At 42.9% G+C, this 22441-nt stretch overlaps 1 protein-coding gene across 2 annotated transcripts in view; it reads left to right on the top strand.

Annotated features, from left to right (window-relative positions):
* The window catches only part of DNAH9 (dynein axonemal heavy chain 9), a 380960-nt gene that overhangs the window by 275138 nt on the left and 83381 nt on the right, over positions 1–22441 (top strand). The window contains exons 53-59 of one of the 2 annotated variants that reach the window (XM_003818106.6): positions 2173–2408; positions 7291–7413; positions 8427–8631; positions 10811–10975; positions 14040–14180; positions 18995–19165; positions 21583–21705. In XM_003818106.6, the coding sequence (XP_003818154.4) occupies positions 2173–2408; positions 7291–7413; positions 8427–8631; positions 10811–10975; positions 14040–14180; positions 18995–19165; positions 21583–21705 (1164 nt within the window). Of the gene's footprint in view, positions 1–2172; positions 2409–7290; positions 7414–8426; positions 8632–10810; positions 10976–11524; positions 11810–14039; positions 14181–18994; positions 19166–21582; positions 21706–22441 lie in introns of those variants that run through there. The other variant, XM_055101114.2, reaches the window with a different exon arrangement.

Raw genomic sequence — 22441 nt, 5'->3', positions numbered from 1 at the left:
GGGCGCCTGTAATCCCAGCTACTCGGGAGGCTGAGGCAGGAGAATGGCGTGAACCCGGGAGGCGAAGCTTGCAGTGAGCCGAGATAGCACCACTGCACTCCAGCCTGGGCGACAGAGCGAGACTCCGTCTCAAAAAACAAACAAACAAAAACAGTCAGTGAGGGTGAAAGTCAGCCCCAAATTTCACAACATAAGGTAAAAGCTATATTCCAGATCTATTTGTAAGTAGAACCTTAGAACAAAAACTCTTTCTGTAGTGATGACTGTTTTCTCAGATCAGCTCATAAAACACTGCTCACCTGACAATTAGCTGAACGGTAGTTTTTAAAATGCTAGCAAATAAACAAAAAATAAAGCAGCTGTTTGACTCATCCTAAACACTTTTGGAAAAAGGAAATTGTTGAAGGAACCATCATTAACTGAGTGAATGAAGATGAAGAGCTCAGTAGCAGCTTAGTGAGGATTTTTCTGGCTTTGTTTGGGTTCTTAAGCTTTTTTGTGTCATGGACGTCTTTGGCAGTCTGGTGAGACCTACGGATTCTTTCTCAGAATAATGATTTTGAGCACGTCAAATAGAATGCATGAGATTACAAAGGGAAAAAATATATTGGAACACAATTCTGGTCCCAGATAAGAATCCCCAAGGGGCTTATTTCCCTTCAGAGGTTTGCTGGATACTGTAGCACTGGCCATTTGTGCCCTTGTTAGATACAATTAAGAGGATGGGAGATGGTTTGGAGAGGTTTCCCTGGGATAATTGGGCAGAACAAACTTCAGAGAGGAGTGAGATGAAGGAGTTAAAAGGGTATTTGTCTAAACCTCGAAAGCATTATGCTAAGTGAAAGTAACCAGACACAAAAGGTCACATATTGTAGGATTCGTTTATAGTAAAATATCCAGAATAAGAAAATCCAAGGGGACAGAAAACATATTCATAGTTTCCACGAGCTGGGGGTAGACAGAAATTGCGGGGGCTGTCGAATGAGTATGGGATTTGGGGGTGATGAAATGTTTTGGGGGTAGAGCCGATGGCTGCATAATGTTATGCATAGACTAAATGCCACTGAATTGTGCACTTTAAAATGATTAATTTATTTCATATCAATGTTACCTTAATTTAAAAAAAAAAAATGGGTCATCAATGAAAAAGATTGCCTGTAAAAAAAATTAAGTGAGCCTGGCGTGGTGGGTCACGCCTGTAATCCCAGTATTTTGGGAGGCCGAGGCAGGTGGATCGCCTGAGGTCAGGAGTTCGAGACCAGCCTGTCCAACATGGTGAAACCTCGTCTCTACTAAAAACACAAAAATTAGCTGGGTGTGGTGCCAGGCACCTGTAATCCCAGCCACCTGGGAGGCTGAGGCAGGAGAATCACTTGAACCCGGGAGGTGGAGTTTGCATGGAGCTGAGATGACGCCATTGCACTCCAGCCTGTGTGACAGAGCAAGATTCCATCTAAAAAAAAAAAAAAAAAAGAACTGAGTGAGCAGAGAAAGGCTAACAAAGAAGAAAAGGCAGTGTCTAGGGCACACACAGGAGCCCTGAAGGGGCATAAGAGAGGCCACAGGCAAGTTCTCAGACTGATAAATACTCGGCAGCTTCCCCACAGGCACCAGCAGGCAGGTTTGCAAGAAAGAGTCCTGCAAGTGAATGGGGTGTTTGGGGAAGAGAAAAAGAAAACCCGTCTAGCCTCTTGCAAGCTGGTGAAACAGATGAGAGGAAAGAGTGGTTTGTGCCGGTTGGTACAGACAGGGGCAAACCCACTAGGCATGGGACCTGGTGCTGGTTCATGGAGCATGCACAAGAAACACAGACATATAGCAGAGAAATAACACTGTTAACATGGGTGAGAGTGTGTAGGAGGTCATAGATTAAAACACAGATAATATAGTAGAAACTTGACTTAGGTAAAGATACCGAAAAACAAAGAATCAGTCACACGAGTTGAATTTCTGCAGTTATTCATCCATGGAGGGGAAAAAAAAAAGCTATCAGGACTTTAATAGAACCTGCTTCCAGAAATAATCACACAGCCAGAAAGGCATTCTTCAGTGGGATGTTGATCTTGCTTTTAAAGGAGTTGTGTCATTTGGTGAGTAACTGTGCATTCATCCCAGCTGAGAATGTCTGCTTCTGTTCTGAGCGTGGGTTGGCTGGCGTTTCTTCTTCACCAGACTCCCATTCCAGTCACCCCGGCCCTGGATCCCCTGAGGATGCTGATGGATGATGCTGACGTGGCTGCCTGGCAGAACGAGGGCCTCCCAGCCGACCGCATGTCCATGGAGAATGCCACCATTCTCATCAACTGTGAGCGCTGGCCACTCATGGTTGACCCTCAGCTACAAGGCATCAAATGGATCAAGAATAAATATGGTGAAGATCTCCAGGTCACGCAGATTGGTCAGAAAGGGTAAGTGGTTGAGCACAGAAGTTCCCACTTTAGCCATTTGTGCAGGAAAATGTGTAGATCATGAGCAGATTTTAAGCCCCAGTGAATGGTTTGTACACTCCTGGTCTCTCCATCAGGCTTCTCGTGTTTCTCCGTCCATTTTAGCAAACATCTCAATGAAAGATGCCTGGGTACTAAGTCTTTGCTTTTTATCCACATGAGAAATTATGTACCACAACCTCTCGACCCATTCTGGGGTCCTTTCTTCACCATCCCTTGAGCTCATCCTCTCATTGTCCCTTAAACATTTCCTCCCCAAACTTCATATCCCATTGTCACATAGCTCTGTGCTTTATAAAGTTTTCCTCACCCTTAGCTAAAGCTGCCTCCCTTATCTCTCCTCTACCCATTATTTCTACTTGTGCCCTAGAGCCACATACAAAGAACAAAACTCTCCTCCTGAGGCACAGTTGGACATTTCAGTAGGTCCCATGAAGCAGCTGAGTTAGTTATGAAACCTTCAGAGCCCTTGGTACCTGCCATGTGGCTTCGTACTTACCTATGGGAAAGTTACCACGTGAAGGGACTTGAATGGCACTGAGAATGTCTGGCCAGCACCCACCAGGCTTCAGTGGCTTGGGCCTTGACATCCCTCATGCCTCCCTTCATTTTAGCCTTGTGGTTTCAGTACTCATCCTGTTCTATGTCATCAGGACACCTGGGGAAGCAGGATGGGGCAATGGGGAAGAGGAAGTGAGGCAGACATCATTCATTAGGAGGTTGATATGCATCAGTCTTGGTGTTAGAGGTTTTATCTCAAATGCCGTCCTTAATCCACACAGTTAATAAGGTTAGTAATCAACTGGTTAATAACCAGTAAGGTTATTGGTTCCATTTCACGTCCGAGGAAGCAGAGGTTCACAGAAGTTAAGTAATTTCCCTGGGGAGTTCGCCATTTTAAAAGTGATGGAAATTTGGCACTCGTGTTTATAGCAGCATTATTCATAATAGACAAAAGGTGAAGAGAACCCAGATAAATGGATAAACAAAATGTGATGTACACATGCAATGGAATATTATTGCCTTAAAAGGAAAACAATTCTTAAAAGAGCATAATTAGATTGTGAAACAAAGGAGAGATGCTTAAGGACATGGATACCCCATTTTCCATAACGTGATTATTATGCATAGCATCCCTGTATCAAAATAGCTTATGTACCCCATAAATATATACACCCATGTACCCATAAAAATTAAAAGTAAAAAATGTTTTCAAAGAAAAAAATTTAAATAAAATAAAATTGAAGTTAAAAAAAAAGGGAAAAAAATCCTGACACATGCCACAACATGGATGAATCTTTAAAGTGTTATGCAGAGTAAAATAAGCTGGTGACAAAAAGACAAATGTGGTATGATTCCTCTCATCCAAGGTTCCCAGGGTAGCCAAATTCATTGAGACAGAAAGTCGAATGGTGTTTGCCAGGGAGTGCGAGGGAGAGGGGAATGAAGAGTTAAGTGTTTCACAGGTACAGAGTTTCGGGTTTTGTTTTGTTTTTTTGTTTGTTTGTTTGTTTGTTTTTTGAGACGGAGTCTCACTCTGTCACCCAGGCTGGAGTGCAATGGTGCGATCTCAGCTCACTGCAACTTCCACCTCCCGGGTTCAAGCAAGCGATTCTCCTGGTTCAGCCTCCTGAGTAGCTGGGACTACAGGCGCCCACCACCACACCCGGCTAACTTTTTTTGGTATTTTTAGTAGAGACGGGGTTTCACTATGTTGGCCAGGCTGGTCTCAAACTCCTGACCTTGTGATCTGCCTGCCTCAGCCTCCCAAAGTGCTGGGAGTGAGCCACTGCACCCGGCCAGTTTTGGTTTTGCAAGAACAGTTCTGTGAATGGATGATAGTGACGGATGCACAACAGTGTACTTAAAGCCATGGAACTGTACACATTAAGACGGCACACAATATATGTTACATATATTTTACCACAATTTAAATATATTAATAAATATGTTTAAAAAGTAATGGAGGCAGCTGGGCGCAGTGGCTCGAGCCTGTAATCATAGCACTTTGGGAGGCCGAGGCGAGCAGATCATTTGAGGTCAGGAGTTCAAGATCAGCCTGGCCAACATGGTGAAATCCCATCTCTACTAAAAATACAAAAATTAGCTGGGCGTGGTAGCAGACGCCTGTAATCCCAGCTACTCAGGAAGCTGAGGCAGGAGAATCTCTTGAACCCAGGAGGTGGAGGTTGCAGTGAGCCGAGATCGCACCATTGTACTCCAGCCTGGGGGACAAGAGCGAAAACTCTGTCTAAAAAAAAAAAAAAAAAAAAAAAAAGTAATGGTGGCAGTATTTGAAGCTGGGTCATCCTCACTTAGAAACCTAAGATTTATCCACTCCAGCAAACAGCCACTCAAAGTGAGCTTTGTTGCTCTGGCCACGTGTCCCAAGCATGCATGCACTAAGGTCCAGATCACTCGGGGTTGTTCAAGTTGAACACATGATGTTAAAAATAATAGTTAACCAAGTCAAACATTAAAATAAATGCATCCATCTTATAGAGCAAACTTTGTTGAGAAGTGAATGCCAAGGCATGCTATGATATATATATATAGATATAGTGGCGCTATCTCGGCTCACTGCAACCTCCACCTCCTGGGTTGAAGCTATTCTCCTGCCTCAGCCTTCCGAGTAGCTGGGATCACAGGCGTGTGCCACTATGCCTGGCTAATATTTTGTATTTTTTGTAGAGACAGGGTTTCACCATATTGCCCAGTGGTCTTGAACTCCTGACCTCAGGTAATCCACCCGCCTCAGCCTTCCAAAGTGCTGGGATTACAGACATGAACCACCGCGCCCGGCCAGTATGATATATTTTTATTTGCATCTTCAGTCACATAGTAATCCAACCCTGGCCTTCTCCCGAAACTTTAATTAAAATATTCTTTTCCAGCTGACTAACAATGCATTTTAGACAGGTGTATGTTCTTTTTGCTCATTGCAGTGTCCCTAGTGTCTAAAACACTGCCGAATGCATTGTAGGCCCTTAATAAATATGTTCAATTAATTCTTAGTTCATGTCCATTAACTACTTTCCTGTTGAATGGTTTTCTAGATTTGTTGTATATTATTTGAATACAAATGTTGCATTATATGTAATATGTATAGTCTTCTTTCTTCATATGAATGAAAATTTGTTCGTCTCATTTGTCTTTTAATTTACTTTTGTGAGGTTTTACCTACTACAGTTCATTTTATTTTAGTTTTTTATTTGATCAGATTTGTCAGCCATTTATTCTATAAGTGATGCCTAGAGGAGTCTTTTGTCTCCAAGAATTTTTAAAATATTCACCTACATTTTTAGTTTTTAGTTTTTTTGTTTGTTTGTTTGTTTGTTTTAAGACAGGGTCTTACTCTGTCACCCAGGCTGGAGTACAGTGGTGAAATCATGGCTCCCTGCAGCCTCGACCTCCGGGGTTCAAGCAGTCCTTCCACCTTAGCCTCCCAGGTAGCTGGAACTACAGATGTGCAACACCATGCCCTGCTAATTTTTGGATTTTTGTAGAGAGGGTGTCTCACTATATTGCCCAGGCTGGTCTCAAACTCCTGGTCTCAATCTCCTGGCCTCAAGCAATCATCCCACCTTGGCCTCCCAAAGTTCTGGGTTACAGGCATGAGCCACCAGGCCTGGCCCATTTTTAAGTTTTTTGAGTTTTCTTTTTACATGGAAATCCAATCAATTTAAATATAGTTTAAGCTACTATATGTGGTACAGACTAATTTTCCAAGTGGTTAGCTATTGTTTCAATACCAAATATTAAATTTTCCATTCTTTCCTCAATTAATTAGACATGTCATTTTACTATATATTAAATTATTTTATTAAATAGGGTCATTATTCTTTTCTATGTATCTAATACTACACCAGCTCTTATTTACTTTTATATTTAGTAACATTTATTATGGTGTTTCCCATTACAAAAGTAATGTATCATCACTGTAAAGAAAAATGAGAGGGCGGGGTAGGAGTTATCATAAAAAACAAAGAAAAACTTCTATAATTCATCTTTCAAAAACACTGCTAACTTATTGGTATATGCTGTCCTTTAAGCCTTCTTTCTACACATCTATATTGTTGATATATATAAAATATGTAGTATTAGATAATGACTCCCTCCTCTTCTTCTTTATTGGTTTTCTCCTTGCCAGCCTCACTGTATTCTTTTAGGTTAACTTTAAGATCTTTGGTTGAGTTCCATAAAGTTTTACTGTTATTCTTTGTTTGAGTTGTATTATATCAGTCTTATAAATTATTGTTATTCTTTGTTTGAGTTGTATTATATCAGTCTTATAAATTGACTTTAAGAAAATCAAGCTATTTACATATTTATTAAACTCTACATAACACTGAAAAGTTAAAAGTAACCTAAATCTTTGTTAATTGATTGATAAATTAAGGTGTATCAATATGGCCTAATACCCAGTCATTTAAAATTACATGGAAGGATATTTAATGACATGGTGAAGTGATTGCAATATATTTTCTGTAAAAAAAAAAACAGGTTATAAAACAAAACCACCATATGAATCTAATACTCTCAAAGCTAAACTTGACAATATAATATATTCAAATATACATAGTATACACCAAAACGTTGAAGACACATTATGGTTTTCATTATCTTTTTTGTATTTTATAATTTCTCCCTATTTCTAAAAGTGTATAGAATCACATAAATATCACTTTACATAGGGAAGAAATGTGGCCACTGAAAACATTCCAAATAGCTGTGCCTCCAACTATACCACCATGTCTTAGAGGTCATGCTTGTCTCATTAAATGGTCTCGACTCCATAGCTTGCCACAGTCTCATACTCCCGGACTCATACTTGTTTCCCCAGCTACCTTCAAATCATAGAGCAGGCCCTGGAAGCTGGAGCTGTGGTGCTGATTGAAAATCTAGAGGAGTCCATTGATCCTGTTCTGGGACCCCTGCTTGGGAGAGAAGTCATTAAAAAAGGACGGTAAGACTCAGCTGTGTTGCTGACCCTTCGGGGGGAGCTGGTTCATGGCCCTGGTTAGAATCATGAAGAGGTCTGCTCTTCCTAGAATTTCCTCTCTTCAGTTCATGTCAAGTAGCTCCCTGCAGCACATCCACCTTTCTTTCTTCCAGCAGAGGTCTATTTAGTGGCCTTTGTTTCCTAGAGAAAGTTTCCTGGAGAAACTTTGCTTCCATCAGCCAGTGTCCCAATTGACTTCCTTCTAAATGGCCACAGTGCACAATTTTGAAGAAACTTGAGAAGGAAATCAGTCAAAAAGCAGGCTGACTTTTAAGTACGAGCATCTTATACAAGCCAGTCATCTGAATTCTGACAACTCGGTTCCTTGTCAATTTAATGAGTCTGTGCTGCTTTGAGTGCTGGCTCATGATGAGGGCTTAGCAAGCACAAGGCAAAGCAGGGGGTGGTGTGGAGAGGAAAAGAGAGGAAGGAGACGGGCAATGGGTTCGTATGAAGGGCAGAGTAATTATCATGAAGGGGTGCTTGACTCAGGAGCCTCACCCACTGCTGGGGCCATCGTTGCCTTTACTGTCCTCAAGTCGTGCTCGTTTACTTGGTTAATCATTTTCACCCATAGATGTCATTCCCATGTCAGCCATGAGGAAAAGTAAGCCCTATTGCTGGCGTATAAAGCACCTTTGTGGAAACTGCAAGGTGGTTCACCTTCCTCCAGACACTTCACTGCCATCTGCTGGAAATTGTTCATAATGTACTAATCTACATTGACACAACAGGCATGGCTCTTCCTAGAGTTGCACAGTACAGAACCAAACATGGTGGCCATGGGAAAACATCTATCCCCCTCCACACCTGTTCCCAACATTAGTGCAAAAAAGAATCCCAGGGCTCATCCTAGACATACTCAGGAGGAATCCATCTGAATATAGCAATATTGTTTGAAAAAAAATCTCAAATTCTGACCCCAACCAAATTTTGCAGGAAGGCACCTTACCTTCACGTGAGCCTTTATGTTCCAGATTCATTAAAATTGGAGACAAAGAATGTGAATACAATCCCAAGTTCCGGCTCATCCTCCACACCAAGCTGGCTAATCCTCACTACCAGCCCGAGCTGCAGGCTCAGGCCACCCTGATCAACTTCACCGTGACCAGGGATGGCCTGGAGGACCAGTTGCTGGCCGCTGTGGTCAGCATGGAGAGGCCAGACTTGGAGCAGCTGAAGGTGAGGACAGAAGGGAGAAAATGTTCTGCCACTAGAGCCTGCAGTGTACTCCACTCTGGGAGAGGTTGCAGAGGGGGGCTGTTTTTCCTGGATTGAGTCAGGTGGGTTCTGCTAGACTCTGGAAGACTGCTGACCCCATGTAGCAACCTGGGAATACCATACTGGGGAAAGAAGGATGGGTGAGCTGAAGAACAGAAGCAAAAACAGTTTGAAGGCTGGGCATGGTGGCTCATGCCTATAATCTGAGCACTTTGGGAGGCCAAGGTGGGCGGATCATGAGGTCAGTAGTTCGAGACCAGCCTGGCCAACATGGTGAAACCCCATCTCTACTAAAAAAATAAAAATTAAAATTAACTGGGCATGGTGGCGCTAGCCTGTAGTCCTAGCTACTCGGGAAGCTGAGGCAGGAGAATCTCTTGAACCCGGGAGACGGAGGTTGCAGTGAGCCAAGATCGTGCCACTGCACTCCAGCCTGGAAATAGGGCGAGGTTCTGTCTCAAAAAAAAGAAAAAAAAAAAACAGCTTGGAGACTGGACACTCCTATGACCAAGAGCAGAGCCTGGCATGAACATGAGTGCTGCTGATCACACAGGTCCACGTGCCAGAACTAAGCGGAATGAAATTCTACAAGGGTAACAGAACTAGGTCCAACAATGTTAGGGTCATGTCTTAGTCAGCTTGGGCTGCCATAACAAAATACCATAGACAGGGTGGCTTAAATAACACATATTTGTTCTCCTATAATTCTGGAAGTTGGAAGTCTGCGATCATGTTGGTTTTTGGTGAGGCCTCTTTTCCTGCCTTGGAGGCAGCGGCCTTCTCACTGTGACCTCACATGACCTCTTCTTTGCACATAAAGAAAGCCATGGCTCCACCCTGATGACCTCATTTAACCTTAATTACCTCCTTAAAGGCCACATCTCCAATATAGTCACGTGGGGAGTTAAGGCTTCAACATAGGACTTTTAGGACAACACAATTCAATCCACAGCAGATAACGTGCTTTTTGTCCTCTCTTTAAATGTGCTTAGATTATACAATATGGCGGGGTTGGTAGGTGGAATTCCAGTGCATGAGAGATTGAGTTCAGGGCTCCCTGGGACTCCGCTTCCTGCAATCATTCATTCATTGAACAGATACCTAGGGAGCACCACCTCTGTAACAGGCAGGATTTGAGGTATGGAGGATTCAGCAGTGAACAAAGAAAACCATGTCCCAGCCTTCATGGAATCTACACTCTAGTGGAGGAACACAGAAAACAGCAACGTAAACAAATGAACAATGCCATTCAGATAGTGAAAAGAATTTTTAAGAAAATAAAACAGGGTAATACTGGAAAGCCAGAGGGCAAATTTAAACAGTGGTGGTCAGAAAAAGATTCGGTGAGGAGTTGGCATCTGAGCTAATTCCTAAATAATTGTAAAGCCTCTGGGCATAGAGCATTCCCAGCACAGAGAACAGCAAATCCTGGTCTTAAGGCAGGATCAAGATATGTGGTTTTAAGAAACAAGAAAGGTCAGGGTGGCTGTGGTTGGAACCTCCAACAGGAAGGTTGTTCTTCCCACGGATCCAAAGGCTGTACAAGGGCAAAGACACTACAGCTGCCTGAAGTTAGTGCTTTAGGATATGGAGCATAAAGAGAGGAAGAGATGAGATCCACTTGGATACCAGCACCCCACTCCAGCCTCGAGGAAGCTTTTACACAGTCTGCCATGGTTTTACACAGTTTAAAACTGGAAGACAGATTCTGCTGGGTTTTTTTTTAAGTAAGCCATAGGAGAGTTGTTCATTAAAGTAAATTGGTAATAGAGAGAACTCTCCAGAGAACTAAAACTGGACCCTAACCCTCTAGTTACATAAATAAGCTCCATTTAGTGAACACTGATAATGCAGTGTGTTGCCCATTGTGCATTAAGCATAGCACAGAAATCCTACAAGTTGGGACTGGGATTACAGAAGAGTAAAGAGGGTAAACTGGCTCAAGGTCATGTGCCCAGAATATTGTACAGTTGGGCACCAATTTGACTCCTTGTCTCCTGCTCATGGTCTGAAGCTCTTTGCCATTCTGCCTCCAGTTTACTATCTTTAAGGCAAGGGACTCTCGCCCTATTCAGACACATCCTTAGAGCAGGATGCCCTGGGCATCTGCACCTGACTGTCTCTTGCTTGATATTTGCAGTCCGATCTCACAAAGCAGCAGAATGGATTCAAAATTACCCTGAAAACGTTGGAAGACAGTCTTCTCTCTCGCCTCTCCTCCGCCTCTGGGAACTTCCTGGGAGAAACAGCGCTGGTGGAAAACCTAGAGATCACCAAGCAGACTGCTGCCGAAGTTGAGAAAAAGGTAAAACTCCTCTGGCTAGTCTGGGAAGGCAGCCTAGGCTGGGGTCCTCCTACAATTTTCTCTCCTCTTAGACAATGAGTCTGACTTTTAGAAAAATGTCAAAGTAACACATGGCTTTTCTGTCTTAGCAAGGTTCTTCTAGAAAGTCTACCTAGGCAGGACTCCTGAAGTGACTACCCCATATATCTTGTATTATGTAGTTCCCACCTTCTGGAAAATACTTTTGATGTCTTAACTCCATCCACAGTTGATGAACACTTAAGCCTTTGCGGGGCCTGGTATTCTGTGCAGGGAATGGTAGCTCAAAATGGATACCTCAGATAGTGTGTGGAATTGCCCTGAAGCTAAGGAATCGCACTGCTGGAAAAGCCAACTGGTTTGGGCATGATTGCATCCTGACAAAACCCACCGGACCGCAGAATCTCACAAGTCTGATCTTAATAAGAAAACCTCAATAACTTCCTAGGAAACTCAGCTCTCAAAAACTGTATCATCCTGGGAAGTGATGACACAGTGCCCTACTGTGTGTAGCTTCCTTTATTTTATAATGTTTGGAAGGCCCTCGGTCCCCCCGTGAGGACTAGAAGACGGGGTGTGATGGGAAAGGGGCCCAACCCCTGCTCTGTTCCAGCATACCACCAAACCTCCAACAAGGCCTTTTGCAGTCTCAGTCTCACGCTTGCATCAGAAGAGCATTGGAGATATTGGCCCTGAGCAGGACAGAGCATATCTGTAACAGTGTCCAGGAACAATATACCTTTGAGGGAAGATGCTTATTGCCAGATTATTGGGATTTCTCCAAATATGAAAGACTTCATTCTAGGTAGAGACAAGGTAGGAAATATGAAAAGCAATGATGGGTAAGACAGATAAACCAGGTCATACCCACTCTGGGGTGATGGACAGCTGAGGTTGGAGTGATGAGATTGAAAGGAGGAAGAGTCAGCCGAACATTGGGTCAACAGCAGGGATGTGACCACCAGGTTCCACTATCAGTTACCTATGGCCTCCATATCTCTGGTTGGGGGCATGAGAGTTTGTAAAGTAATTACGGTAGAGCTGCCACTGCCCTGGATAAGAGAGCTGGGGAGACAGACCCAACTTACATCAAGAGAGTAGGTCAGAGGATGGGATGCAACATACTGATCTCTTCTCCCCACGTCTTCATCTGTTTTTTTTTTATCTTTTTCTTTAAAATCAATGAACACTTATTGAGTACCTGCTGTGTGCCGAGGGTTGTATGAAGCTTTCTTTTTCCTTTTGTTGTTCCGTTTCTTTTTGTCTTCTCTCTCTTTCTCATTTATTCATCTCATGAACACTTACTTGAAGGCCACTGTATTCTAAGATCCATGATGAAAGTTGGAGATACAGCAAGAAATTTGCTATAATCCTAGGCTTTTAGGGCCTGGCCCTCTAAGGGAGAAAGACAAGTAAACAGGCAGTTACAAAACAGGGCTGAGGGCTGAGGCCAAGAAAGCACAGGGATCAGTGAACACACAAAGGAGGAACACTCAACCCACATTGGGTGAGAGGGAGGAGGTGCTTCCCTTGAGTGTAACTGGAACATAGAGGGGGTGGGAGCTGGAAGTGGTCACTGGCAATAAGGCATGAAAGGTGGCCTGAGTTTCCATTGTATAGGGCTGTGTAAACCATGCTGGGAAAATTGGGCTACGTTCTGATGGGCATCAAAGATCATAAACCTCTTTCACATATTTTCCATCTCTGTTTCTTTCTGAGTTGCTTTTGTAACAATTTCCTGAGATTTCTCTTTTAGTTTGCTGATTTTCTTTTCAACTCCAGTCTATTATTTAAACCGAACACTTTTTAAATTTAAATAACTATACTCTTATTTTTAGAAGTTCTAGCTAGTTCTTTTCCAGATATGCCTGTTCTTTTTCATAATGTCCATATTTTATGCTTCCTTTTGTGTCCACTGCTCTAAAACATACTTTGTTAATGGTGAGTTTGTTCAGTCATTCTCAGTTCATGAGATGCTAATCCTTCTGGGTGTTTTTAGTTTAGTTTTGTTTTGTTTTGGAAAGGGGCCTTCTGATTGTTCCCTTTTGTAATACTCCTACAGTTTGTAATTGTTTATTATGAGAACATCTTCAATAAGGATCATTGCCTTTTCCTGTGGTGCTCCCACAAATTATCAGCAACTTTCCTCTATTTTGGAGCATAAGGGCAGAGCATATTGAGGTTTGCTTTTAGAGGCATAGTCTAACAGAAATCTGTCTTCCTGATCCTGAGGTCTCCTTTCTTATTTTTACCTGTCATAAACAATTTTCTGGCTGGGCGCGGTGGCTCACGCCTATAATCCCAGCACTTTGGGAGGCTGAGGCAGGTGGATCACCTGAGGTCAGGAGTTCGAGACCAGCCTGGCCAACATGGTGAAACCCCTTCTCTACTAAAAATAACAAAAATTAGTCGGGCGTGGTGGCAGGCGCCTGTAATCCCAGCTACTGGGGAGGCTGAGGCGGGAGAATCGCTTGAACCCAGGAGGCGGAGGTTGCAGTGAGCCAAGATCGTGCCATTGGACTCCAGCCTGGGGACAAGAGCGAGACTTTGTCTCAAACAAACAAACAAAAATTTTCTGAAAATAGAATATTCCATTGAAAGATATCTTTGTGAAATTACATATGAACTATTTCATAAAAGTTAAGAAAAAAGAAGACTATACTATGTTATGTTTCTTTCCCTGGATTTCCACTGCTTGGCATTCTAGTTCATTTTTGAGTCTTTTTTTTTTTTTTTTTTTTTTTTTTGCATTTCCCTGAAATCTTTCTCATTAGAGATGGAGTGTGGAGGCTTTCATGGCTCACGCTTCCCAACTGGAAGAGCTGACACCTCACCCTCCGAAAGCACTAGAAGTTTACCATCTCCTTTCTTATCCAAGTTCTAGGAAGGAATACCATAGTAGCTTTTCAACTTTCTACTATCATCCCCATCCCTCTTCACTCCATCCCCTAAGCAGACACATGTCTACTCACACAGAGGGGCCAAGTTGATTCTCAGGAAGCCCAGGTTGGTTGGAACAGTGGGCTGCTGTTTATTTTTCCAACAGGTCCAGGAGGCCAAGGTGACTGAAGTGAAAATCAACGAGGCCCGAGAGCACTACCGGCCAGCAGCTGCCAGGGCCTCACTGCTCTACTTCATCATGAACGACCTCAGCAAGATCCATCCAATGTACCAGTTTTCTCTCAAGGTGACTTACACCTGGAGTTTCTTGCCTGATTATAATAAAGCAGTGTAATATTGCCAATGCAGCTCTCTGTGAGAGCTTATCCATGTAAGATCATTAGCTATGGCAGGTCTGTAAGATCAAAGCCAGGAGAGCAGCTATGTTACCTTCAGACATCTCTTACCATCCTCATCTCTTTAATTGGGTCTTACATGACTCACGGGTAATTTTGACTGGAACAGAACAGGACACCACAGCAAGTCTTGGCTCATTCAGTAGGCACACATGATACGGTAGGTACTATGCTTACTGAATGTGTGGAAGGTGATACCGAAGAAGTCTGAGAAGTGATCCCTGTCCCCAAAGAGCTTAAAATATAATAGACAATCAAATGTGTCACTTGTATTGATTAAAGTCCAAAGCAGGCAATAATAATACACCAACTTTAAATTAGTTTTCTTATGACCCTAATATCCCCAAAGCTGCTGCCTTATGATTGTTGAAATATTCCTAAAACCACCAAAGATGTTAGCAAATTGTAAGTGCTGACTAAACTTATCTTACTCATGAAAAAATAAAGACCTATAAATTTTTAGTGCATCTCTGAAAGTACATCTTTCCCCGCTAGGGCATTCACCAAAAGACCACAATTGAAGAGGCATTAGGAGGTAGTGAAGCATTTCTAAATTTCTTTGGTTTGACCCAACAAAGAGGACATGCATACATATACACACAGAGAAATAGGAGAGAGAGACCATATGTATATAGACACATGGAGATTTCACATACACACAGTCACACACACACACACACACACACACACAGAGAGAGCACACACACTTCAGAATCTGTGGAGTGCTTTCAGCTAAACCACCATGTGAAGACCAAGATGGCGGGGATGGTGATGAGCAGATGAGAAATCAGAAGGCCTCCAGTTCCTGGGGCTCATTTGATTGAAGATGGCATTTAATCATTTCCCAATCTTATTATTTTAACTCAGAGTCTCTGCAGATTGGATGAACTGTGTTTATAATATTTTATGGTTTTTTTTTTTTTTTTTTGAGAGGGAGTCTCGCTTTGTTGCCCAGGCTGGAGTGCAGAGGAGCGATCTCGGCTTACTGCAAGCTCTGCCTCCCGGGTTGACGCCATTCTCCTGCCTCAGCCTCCCGAGTAGCTGGGACTACAGGCGCCCACCACCACACCTGGCTAATTTTTTTTGTATTTTTAGTAGAGACGGGGTTTCACTGTGTTAGCCAGGATGGTCTCGATCTCCTGACTTCGTGATCCGCCTGCCTCGGCCTCCAAAATGCTGGGATTACAGGCGTGAGCCACTGCACCCGGCCCCATATTTTACGTTTTTAAAAGAAACCCAATACTTGGCCTCATATTTAGTTTAAGGCAACATAGGAAAGAATTATAAAAATCTTTTAAAACAGCATAAAAATTGGCATGATAAGCCTAATGACCACAGGATCACCTCCCTGGTTCCAAGAGTAGTTGAAATTGACTATAGGTACCCATCAGAAGCCTACCACAGTGACTCTGTCTGAAAACAAGAAATTAAATGAGGCCCATGACAATCTGTGTTCAAAACCATGTTGTAAGATGTTTGGCAGCAACAGTGTCCTGATATAGGAAGTTCTGAAGCTCCATTTTTAAAGTAGGGGAGATGGAGTTTGGGTCACCATACTGATATTAAGAATTGCAAAAACAGCTGTTCATTGACCAACCTGATCATTAAAAGCAGGTTAACTGCTTTATGATAAGTAGCTGAAGTAAGGGTGTTCAAAAATATCGAAACCACAATGCATTTAGAAGCCTTCTCTGTTTTGAAGAAAAATGGGCCACTGTAATTTCCATGGTCTTGGCTTTTGTCTGGGGTTGGATTTAACAGTTCCCCTTCCTGGCAGAGAAAGAAGAGGCATTCTCAGAATATGGAAACCCCAGATAGGCCAACGTGGCAGGAACCATTCATCCTAGCTTTCAAAAGTGTTTTGAGCAGGAATATATTAAAATGTGTTTGTGTGTGTGTTTACACATGCAAAAACTCTTCAACAGCCAGGTTTTGAACTTTGAAGTTTATAATATGATTAAGATGGAACTTAAGTGGCAGTAAAGTAATTTTTCTTCAAGATTTAGCCAAAGGCAAGGCAAAGGTTAATAAGACACATTCACAGGGTGCCTCAGAGTGAAAGACACCTCACTGGGTTCTCCTGCAGATTGATGGGAGGCCTAGCTTTCTGTATTGTGTGCATTCTGCAGAGAGACATGGCTGGGGGAATAACACTTCTCAAAATAAAAGAAGCTTGCATCAGATAGGCAGAGGCGAAAATAACACAGCATTGGTCTCAAATCGGAAGCCCAAGGGCCTATTGTCCTGTTTTCTTTGGTCCTTGGAGGGCTTTTCAAGTACTTTAATTGGTTGCCAACATTTAAAAATGAGGAGAAGTTATGTAAGTTCCAAATTATGGCTTCTCATGAAGGTTTGGAAGATTGACAACACTGAGCTCACATCCCACGTGGCACGATTTTGCTGGAGCCAAGGGATGCTGCCCCCCTAGATTGGCATGTGCCTCCAGTGTTGCCACAGTCCTTATGCCTCCCTATTCGGTATTAAACACCTGGCCCCTGAAAGCATTGAGTTTGATACCCTTGGTCTAGAGCGTTGCTCATACTTTGCCTAGGTTCTTTTAGGCATTGGCAGGACATAGTCATCCATCCAACAAATATTTTTTAGTGCTCACTATATGTGAAGAGATGGGCTAGGTTTGGGGAAATGTAAGAAAGTGAGTAAGGCCTGGGCCCCACTATATGTGCTCATAACCTGGTAAAAAGATGAAAAATACCAAAGATACAAGGCAGTGGATAAGGGCCCTACAAAAAAATTACAAAAGCCAATGAGTATATATGAGGGTAGTTTGAGTCAATGATAAGACCCCATGGGCAGGAGAAGGGACCTTCTGGAGGATGCTGTGGAAGTGGGATCAGGCCCAGCATCAGAGCTGTTCCGACACCAGAAGTAAGAGGAAGAAGCTTTTTGGGTTTTGTTTCTTGTTTTAGGACAGAAAAGAAAAAGAGAGCCAAAATTAGTTTAATGTAAAGAAAACGCTAAATATACCTAGGTTTTTAATTTTTTTTACATGTTTTCCTGAATTGTGAATCACTTTGTTTAAACTTAAATAACAAAGAGATTCTTCACTGATTACTGTTATCTTGATGAAGAGAGAGCTTTAGGGAAAAGCCATAGTAACTGCCAGGAGAAAGCTCTCCACTCTGTCTCTATGAAACTGTTCTGGAATCTTCCCAAATTGCTCTCTGTGGTGCTGGGGGGACATTATCAGCCTCTAATGAGCTATTCTTCCTATCTAAAATCTATCAAGTGAAGGTAACCATTACAATGGATTGGGTTGAACATGGGCAGAAGATTTTGCAAAGATCATTAAAACTAAATAAGGAAGAAAGACTGCAACGCCTTTGTTAACAAGAAACACCCTGGAACCATGGAAGGGAGAGAGAAATTCACATTTTCCTACTTTGCAAATGAAGAGATATTGAGACTCAAATCTTATCTGGTTTCCATTAAAGTTCAAATACTTGGTGGTGTTAGAAAGACTTAAGATTTTTTTTCTTATTGAAGCCACAAAAGGAAAATAGAGAAAAGGCTGGAAATCTGCATAACCCAAAATTGAAAAGTTCCAATTATATCTTGGCTTGTATTTTCTTTTGTTCTGTTTTTTGTTGTTTTTGTTGTTGTTGTTTTGTGTTGTTTTGTTTTGTTTCTTAGGTTATTTTGAGACAGGGTCTCACTCTGTTGCCCAGGCTGGAGTGCAGTGGCACCAGCATAGCTCACTGCAGCCTCAAACTCCCACTTCAGCTTCCCAAGTAGCTAGAACTACAGGTGTGTGTCACCAGGCCCGGACAATTTAATTTTTTGTAGAAACACGGTCTCGCTATCTTGCCCAGGCTCGTTTTGAACTCCTGGCCTCAAGTGATCCTCTCAGCTCTACCTCTCGAAGTGCTGAGATTACAGGAATGAACCACTGCACCTGGCCTTGGTTTTTATTTTCTTTAATTGTTTGTTCTATTCATTATCACATTTAAAATGTAACATTCCAAATATTTACTTTTTTAAATAGTCAATATCTAAGTTTAAAACAATGGAAAACTGATTCACATGATTTTTATATTAGTTTATACACATAATGTGTAGTTCAGAAGATGTAACCAAAGCAGGCTACGCTCCCTGCATTGCAGGAAGGGTCCATGAGAAAGGAGGCTGCTTGCAAGGACTCGTCTTATCACTGCAGAGGTATATATGCTTATAGCTATGTAATAATTCACATGAGCAAACTAAGAAAAGATAATAGCATGTTTTCTCGTTACTATTGTCCTTGGCAGGATATTTTGGGAAAACATTTCTTTGTTTTTTTGTTTGTTTGTTTTTCTTTTTGAGACAGAGTCACTCTGTCGCCCAGCCTGGAATGCAGTGGCACCATCTCGGCTCACTGCAAACTCTGCCTCCCAGGTTCAAACGATTCTCCCACCTCAGCCTCCCAAGTAGCTGGAATTATAGGCATGCACCACCACACCTAATTTTTGTGCTTTTAGTAGAAACAGTGTTTCACCATGTTGGCCAGGCTGGTCTCAAACTCCCGACCTTAGGTGATCTGCCCACCTTGGCCTCCCAAAGCACTGTGATTACAGGCATGAGCCACCATGCCTGGCCTTGGGAAAAAATTTCTATGGGCTGGAAAACTATCACATTCTTCGCAGGTAAGACCACTAGTGTATAGTAAGAGGGCTGTGTACCTTACCAGTTTCCTGTCTTCTGTCCCCAGGCCTTCAGTATCATCTTCCAGAAGGCTGTGGAGAGGGCTGCTCCTGACGAAAGCCTCAGGGAGCGGGTGGCCAACCTAATAGACAGCATAACCTTCTCTGTGTACCAGTACACCACCCGCGGGCTCTTTGAGTGTGATAAGCTGACCTACCTTGCCCAGCTCACCTTTCAGGTAAAAGTGGATTGAAGAAGTTTCCAGAAAACAGGTTATTTTTAGTGCCCAGACAGCAGGTGTTAAGAAACTTTCTTCTTTGAACATCACTTTCCACAGCATGTCCAGACTATCTGTCTTTGGATAGAGGCATCAGACAAGAAGGTCCAATACGGTGTGTGCATCTGCCCACACCATTTCCCACTTATGGCAGACATACTTAATCCATCATTGTACTTTTTCTTGCTGATCCTGGAAGATCTAAGATCTTCCTCAGCACAGCACTCCAGCAGCCACTACCAATCAATCAAAACTGGCACTGAAGATGAAACTAGATTAAACCATACCAATAACTAGACGCTTTTTGAAATGCTGTAAGAAATTTGGTAGAGTATCCATCATTGTTTATTTACCTTTAGACTGCAAGTTTACTGATGCAGCCATCCCCCAGGATAAGAAATTGCACAGGTCTTTCCACAACTGTAGCAGCCTTGGCCTTAGAAAGTTTTCAATAACGTTGGTTCTCAAGGGTTTGGGAAGCAGGGATTTCCGATGTTGCTGCATCTTTAAGAAGAAACCTTTGTCTTCTAGTTATTCTCAACATCAAAAAACCATGAAAATTTACTTCCTTTTTTTATTTTGAGATGGAGTCTCATTCTGTTGTCCAGGCTGGAATGCAGTGGTGTGATCCTGGCTCACTGCAATCTCCACCTCCCCGGTTCAAGTGATTCTCCTGCCTCAGGCTCCCGTGTAGCTGGGATTACAGGTGTGCGCCACCAGGCCCAGCGAATTTTTTTTGTATTTTAAGTAGAGATGGGGTTTCACCATATTGGCCAGGCTGGTCTCAAACTCCTGACCTCAGGTGATCCACCCGCCTCGGCCTACCAAAGTGCTGGGATTACAGGCATGAGCCATTGCATCCGGCCTAATTTACTTCCTTTTACATGTCCCTGTAATCATTTAGAATTGGGATTTTTTCCAATATGTAAATTGGGAGCACAGACTAATTATCTCGAAGGCCCTTTCCTTGAATCATCTGATCCGTAGTCAGATGCGTTATCCATTGTGCCACTGGCCCGCGGTTGAAGGCCCTTTCCAATTCCAAAAGTCAGATATCCCATCATCACTTGTGTGCTGACTCTGTTTTCACCTTTCAGGGCCTGCCTGAGTTCATGGGTGAGTGTTGCTTTGCCTCACCCCTCTCACCCCCTATATTCCCCACTCCAGCCCAGATGACAGCTTGGCCTTTGCAAACAACAACAACAACAAAAAAATGTGGGCCCCACCTCTCAGTGTGAATCATGAGCTCAAACTAAGCCAAAGGCTTTTCTCTCCCCTGTACACAGCTCACTAATTCCCCTTTCAAGCCTCTGCTTTTTCCATTTCCTACTCTATGGAACGTCTTCCCTTTTGTGAAAATATCCCCATCTCTTAGCTTCTCCAAGACCCAATCCAAAACTACTTATAGGAAAGACACATACACACATATGTTTATTGCACCACTATTTACAATAGCAAAGATTTGGAACCAACCCACATGCCCATCAATGGTAGACTGGATAAAGAAAAAGTGGCACATATTCACCATGGAATACTATGCAGCCATAAAAAAAGAACAAGTTCATGTCCTTTGCAGGGACATAGATGAAGCTGGAAACCATCATTCTCAGCAAACTAACACAGGAACAGAAAACCAAACACCACATGTTCTCACTCATAAGTGGGAGTTGAACAACGAGAACACATGGACACAGGGAATGTCACACACTGGGGCCTGTCGGGGGGTGGAGGGGAAAGGGGAGGGAGAGCATTAGGACAAATACCTAAGGCATGCAGGGCTTCAAACCTAGATGACAGGTTGACAGGTGCAACAAACCACCATGGCCCATGTACATCTATGTAACAAACCTGCACGTTCTGCACATGTATCCCAGAACTTAAAGAAAATAAAATAAACTACTTATAGAAAGTTTAGTCAAATTAGTTTCTTCCTGCCCCTCACTTGCTGATAACTCCTCTACTCTGTAACTCCTTTAGCATTATGGATTCCTATCTGCATTTCTAGCTGCCGTATATCCATACGTCATTTTGACATTCTCCTCGGATCATGTCATTTGTATGTGTCATCTGCTCAATTAGATTGCAGAAACATACTCCATGGCATTTATGATTGATATGTAATAAATGCTTATTAACCAAGATATAGTCACTCGCTGTGTGCAGTTCAGTCACTCTCATATTTGGGGTGAAAATAGAGGGACACAGTAGTAATGTGTGTGAATATACACTTCCTTCCACTCTACCCTCATTAAACAACCAAAATTGATGGGCAAACTAGTATTAGAGGCAGTGATAATTATACTGAGTGACAACCTCTAAGATTTCTAGGACTCTGGCTACAAGCTAAAGAAATGCAGTATCATTTCTCCACATTGCAGATTCTCCTCATGAACCGAGAAGTCAGTGCAGTGGAGTTGGATTTCCTGCTTCGATCTCCAGTGCAGACGGGCACCGCCAGCCCCGTGGAGTTCCTCTCCCATCAGGCGTGGGGAGCTGTCAAGGTCAGTATTAACCCCTAGAAAAAAGCCAAGCTCTCATCTCTCAGAGTTTGCCTCTGACACTGGTCCCCATGAAGTCAGCAGGGCTCTCTGTTGGAGTTCAAGCATGGAGCTGTGTTAAACATAGGCGCATCCCTTTCCTTGCGTCCCCACAGTGAGCTCATCTTTCCTGGGCCTGCAGAGAAGAAGCAGGTGCATGCTGGTGTATGAGGGCTCTGCCTCCAGGGTGTGAGGAAACAGGAAGTTCCCGTGAGCTCCCCTGAGTCAGCTGAGCTGCTTTTCACCTACCAGGGCTTAAGGCTGGAACATGGCCTCCTCAGTGAGTCCCTGGGGTTGATGTGGAGAGGCTGCCACAGCATTTCCATAAAACAGCAGATGCCAGTGCTGTATTCAGGCATCTGAATCCTAACTCAGACTCAAAGCAGGAATGCATTTCAGCCTGGGATGCTCAGCAGTTAATAACAGCTCTTATCTATTGAGTGCCTTGGAAATGCATTACCTTATTTAATTCTCTATCCACCTGGGCAATAGGTATTATTTGTTCCCATTTAACATAGGAGGAAACAGGTCCCACGCTTACCAGAAGCCCAGGACGCAATTTTTGGTCTGTCTGATGGCAGAGCCTATTTTCATTCCACATCATGCAGCTTAGTTTAGCTGGGATTCTATGAGTGTTGAAAAGATCACAAACTATAAGGTTCTTTCAGTAGGTACTATGCCTGCAATTCACAGATCCTGA

The sequence above is a fragment of the Pan paniscus genome, chromosome 19, assembly GCF_029289425.2.
Source record: "Pan paniscus chromosome 19, NHGRI_mPanPan1-v2.0_pri, whole genome shotgun sequence".
Classification (NCBI taxonomy): Eukaryota; Metazoa; Chordata; class Mammalia; order Primates; family Hominidae; genus Pan; species Pan paniscus.
This window is presented reverse-complemented; position numbering and strand designations above follow the sequence as displayed.